The sequence below is a fragment of the Eimeria acervulina genome, genomic scaffold (assembly GCF_000499425.1).
Source record: "Eimeria acervulina Houghton genomic scaffold, Eah_scaff1686, whole genome shotgun sequence".
NCBI classification, from domain to species: Eukaryota; Apicomplexa; class Conoidasida; order Eucoccidiorida; family Eimeriidae; genus Eimeria; species Eimeria acervulina.
In genome coordinates, this window is record NW_013549012.1 from 1 (window position 1) to 5398 (window position 5398).

Consider the following 5398-nt stretch of genomic DNA (forward strand, 5'->3'; position numbering starts at 1 on the left):
TATATATATATATACTTATATATATATTATATATGCATATACTATATATACATACATATATATATATACATATATATATATATATATATGCGTATATATATAGCGTGAGTGCGCATGCAGAGCGGATGATTGTTCTTTGCACAGACACCGCCAGTGCTAGCTCGCCTAAGCGTAGCTTCTTAACCCCAAACCCTAAACCCTAAACCCTAAACCCTAAACCCTAGGCCCTACAACACAAACCTTAAACCCTAAACCCTAGGTCTTAAAATGTAAACCCTAAGTGCCGTAAGGCTTTAAATCTAAACACCAAAGCCTAAATTTAAACCCTAAAACCCTAAACCCTGAACCCTAAACATAAAACCCTAATATTCCTAAAGTGGAGGGCCTTAAACGCAAACCCTAAACCCTAAACCCTCGACCCCGCGTATGAGAGCAGATAGCAAATGATGAGAGCGTCAGTCTGTTTAAAAAGCCAAAATAAACAAGCAGAGATATGTTGTTTGTTCTATAAGGGTTTAGGGTTTAGGGTTTGGGGTGTGCAAGGGTTTAGGGTTTGCGCAGCAAAAAGAGAGAGCATTGGGTGACGGTGCATCTGCATGCATTTACCTAAAGTTGAGGTGTACGTACACCTGAAGTAAAATATAATTGTTCATGCATTTTTAACTTTTCTTTCTTTTCTAACCCCTCCTCCTCTGCCTCGCGCTTTTGTTTGGACTGTCTTTGCTGCTGCTCTAGACCCTGCTTTCTTATTAGCAGCAGAGTTGTCTCGCTTTGCTGCTGCTGCTGCTGCTGCACTGTCTCCTTCTGTCTCTTCTTCATCCGTCTCCTCACCAGAGACATCTCCTTCTTCTCGCTCTATCACCTGCATATACACCCCAATACGCAAACACCACCTTCAGATGCATGCATATATATATATATATATATATACCTATTTATTTATATACCTATTTATTTATTTATTTGTTTGTTTGTTTATTTGTTCATAGGCAAGTAAACATCTATATATATAATATATATTTGTGTAGACATGTTTGTATATATATTATATATTATGCATATAGGTATATGCGTACATAACTGTAAAAATATATTAAAGTTATTTATAATATGTTTAATATTTATGATATATAATATATTTAATATTATTGATATATAATATATTTAATAGTTATTATATATAATATATTTAATACTTATTATATACAATAAGAGAAGGATGTGCATGCAAGTACTTTATACACCAAAGACAGCTATAATATGCATATTAAAAAAACATATAAATATAAATATAAATATGATTATGAATAAGAATATAAATATAAATATAAATATAAATATAAATATAAATATAAATATAAATATAAATATAAATATAACCATACCTCTTTAAGGGATTGGGGGCCGCTGCGTGTTCGTTTCGGCTGTATGCACAGCTGCTGCTGTATTGAAGAACAGAGACGAGTAAAAGCTGCCTTGCTGCGGCTCTCTACTAAATCGTATAGCCTTGTCTGCAGCAGCAGCAGCAGCAGCAGCACAAACAGCAGCAGAAGCAGCACATACAGCAGCAGAAGCAGCACAGGCAGCAACAGAAGAAGTACAGATAGCAGCAGCAGCACACACAGCAGCAGCAGAATCAGCACAAACAGCAGCAGCAGAAGCAGAAGCAGCAACAGGGCAAACGGCAGCAGCAGCAGCACAAGCAGCAGCAGCAGCACAAACAGCTCATATGTACATCCCTTTTTTGTCTTCTTCCGAGTTGTCAGCCATCGGCATTTATTATTATTATTAAAATGAGTGTAGAAGATGCATATACACCTCAAGATTAAACAAGAGAACAAGCAGAAAATGTGTTAACAGACGCATCCAAACGCACACCTTGACCCCCTAGGGTTTAGGGTTTAGGGTTTAGGGTTTAGAGGCGCACCTGCTTCTTTAGCATTAGAGACTGCATATGTTCTAACAGATGCTCTCTCCTAAGCCCGTAGGCCGCCAGTCTATCAACTGTCTCCTGAGGGTCTCCTCCCCGAGCCAGCGGTGCTACTATCTGCATACACAAACCCTAAACCCTAAACCCTAAACCCTAAACCCTAAACCCTAAACCCTAGGTGGTTTACAGGGGCCTCCCCACTCTTATGCTAGACTGAGTTCCTATAGACCCTAAACCCCTAAACCCTCAAGACCTGAATCCTAAACCGCTAAACCCTTAACCCTCAAGACCTAAAACCCTAAGCCCTCAAGACCTAATCCCTAAACCCTAAACCCTAAACCCTTGCCATGGTGTATAAGGCGTCGAGGTAGCCAGAGAGTTTTAAGGACCCAATGCTGGAGCCGGCAGTAGGGATTTTTAAAAGATGAAGAAGCAACTCAGAGAAGAGTCTTCTGTTCTTTGTTTGTGTGCTGCATGCATGCAGACAAACAAATACACAAAAAATATATAAATGCATAAAGAAACATTTATACCCTCATGCATGCATTTAAGTGTTTATAAATATTTAACATTATATATTTACATATATATATATATATATTATATGTATATATATACATATATGAATTTCTATGCACATATATACATATATATATACATATATATATATATATGTATACGTACACGTGTATACAAATACGCCTTTATATAAACATAAATATATGCTAATAGATATGCACACAGATAAATATATACAAATATATATGTATATATATATATATGTAAATATATATGAAAATATATATAAACATATATATATATATATTATGTATATATAGAGCCTACGGCGAGCACTGTGTAGACTAAGACAAAGAAGAAAACGAAGAAAAGAGAGAGATGCATGCAAAGACTATTTAGAAACAAACAATAAAAATAAACAGACGGCGCATGCAGCATTTGTCTCCTGTCTCCTTTCCGTCTCCTCCTGTGCAGCAGATGGATCTAGCCACCGAAAAACCCTAAACCCTAAACCCTAAACCCTAAACCCTAAAAAGAGGTTTACCTGTTGCGGCCGAGCCAAGAAGGGAAATTAGCACGCGGAATAAAACCCCCAAGCTTATGAACCTAAAAAGAGACAAAATTAAAGAGGAGACAAAATCAAAAAGGAGACAAAAAATTTAAATGGAGACAAAATCAAAAAGGAGATAAAGAATTAAAAAGGAGACAAAATTAAAAAGGAGATAAAGAATTAAAAAGGAGACAAAATTAAAAAGGAGATAAAGAATTAAAATGGAGACAGAAAATTAAAATGGAGACAGAAAATTAAAATGGAGACTAAAAATTAAAAAGGAGACAGAATTAAAAAGGAGACAAAATTAAAAAGGAGACAGAATTAAAAAGGAGACAAAATTAAAAAGGAGATAAAGAATTAAAAAGGAGATAAAGAATTAAAAAGGAGACAAAATTAAAAAGGAGACAAAATTAAAACAGATAAAGAATTAAAATGGAGACAGAAAATTAAAATGGAGACTAAAAATTAAAAAGGAGACAGAAAAATAAAAGGAGACAGAAGATTTAAGAGACAAAATTAAAAAGGAGACAAAAATTAAGAGACAAAAAATTGAAATGGAGACAGAAATATAAAAGGAGACGGAAAATTAAAAGGATACAGATGAATATAAAAGGAGACAAAAAAGGTAAAAGGAGACAGAAGAAAAAAGGAGACAGAAAAATAGAAGGAGACAAAAGATAAAGAGGAGACAGAAGATTAAACGGAGACAAAAAGTGAAAAGGAGACAGAAAATAAAAAACAAATGAATAAAAAAGGGACAAAAAAGTTAAAAAAGGCAGAGGATTAAAAGGAGATAAAATATAAACAGCAGACAAAAAATCAAAAGGAGACAAAAGATTAAACGGAGACAGAGGAAAAAGGAGACAGAAGAACAACAACAGCAACAACAACAACAACAGCAACAACAACAAGAACAACAACAGCAACAACAACAACAGCAACAACAACAATAACAGCAGCAGCAACAACAACAGCAACAACAACAACAACAACAACAACAGCAACAACAGCAGCAACAACAGCAACAACAGCAGCAGCAGCAGCAACAACAAGAAAGAAGAGACAAAAATACATTTATAAGCACTCACTTCGGCTGGGACATTCAAACAGCAGAAGGCGCCGATGACGGAGAGCAGCGACCAATCCTGACTCTATAAAACAAAATAAAAAGATAAAAAAAATTAAAAAATTAAAAATAAAACAAACAGAAACAAAAACAAACACCTTCAAGTGTACGTGCATACACCCCACATGGTTTCAGCTGTATGCGCAGACACCCCAGAAATAATACAATGTAAGTATATATATACTTCGTATTTAAGGTGTATATACACTTCATATTTGATGTGTATATACACCCTATAGATGAGGTGTATATACATACACCCCAGAATGCTTGCCGTGTATATACACCCCAGAATGCTTGCGGTGTATATACACCCCAGAATGCATGCATATATATATATATATATATGTACATACACCCTCGGGTGTATGCGTGGGTGTAGAGCTGCATGTTTACTGTGTTTTTCTGCAAATGTTTGGTCGGCCTCTGCTTACAGATCTAAGAACCGAGTTTGCGGTGTCTGCTCTGCTAAGTGCAGCAGCAGCTTTGCTGCAGCAGATTAGAGACTCCAGCTCTGCTGAAGGCGTCCCTCTACACCCCACAGGTGTCTCCTTCGAGGATGATAAAGTACTTCGCTGCTGCAAACCCTGAGATATGCCTGTTAGATAATTCTCCTAAAGCAGCCAGCAACAAACCCAAACCCTAAACCCTAAACCCTTAACTCTAAACCCTAAACCCTAAACCCTAAACGGTAAACCCTGGAAAGAGTATATATAGCATTCGTAAACCCTCATGAACCCTAATAAACACTACCAAGCCCTACTAAACCCTAATAAACCCTCACAAACCCTAACAAACCCTGATAAACCCTACTAAACCCTAATAAACCCTAAAAACTAATACATATAGTTCTCACTTGAATGAGAAGAGGCAGCATATCGTAATCAACAAAAAACAAATCCATTTTCTCCCTCAGCTTTAATTTGCTGCCGGTGCGCGTATCTAGCAGCAATTTACAGCACTCAAAAGGGCCCAGCATCACCTGCACAGACACCCCACAGATGAGCAGACACCCCACAGATGCACAGACACCCCACAGATGCAAAGACACCCCACAGATGCACAGACACTCCACAAATGCAAAGACACCCCATAGCTGCGTAGACACCCCACAGCTAGGCTGCGCTGCATTAAGGCCCCGTAGATATGAATAATATATAATAATATATAATATAAAACACAAAATATATAATAATATACAGTATACAATATATAATATATAATATATAATATATAATATATAATATATAATATATAATATATAATATAT

At 36.2% G+C, this 5398-nt stretch overlaps 1 protein-coding gene across 1 annotated transcript; it reads right to left on the reverse strand.

Annotated features, from left to right (window-relative positions):
- Window positions 1-649: 649 nt before the first annotated feature.
- EAH_00062200 (methyltransferase domain-containing protein, putative) lies at window positions 650-5032 on the reverse strand (the record flags this gene model as incomplete). The annotated part of the gene is made up of 6 exons (XM_013393266.1): window positions 650-862; window positions 1386-1511; window positions 1928-2047; window positions 4091-4153; window positions 4563-4742; window positions 4985-5032. 6 exons carry the CDS (start codon window positions 5030-5032, stop codon window positions 650-652), a joined length of 750 nt encoding a protein of 249 aa, XP_013248720.1.
- Between the last annotated feature and the right edge of the window lie 366 nt (window positions 5033-5398).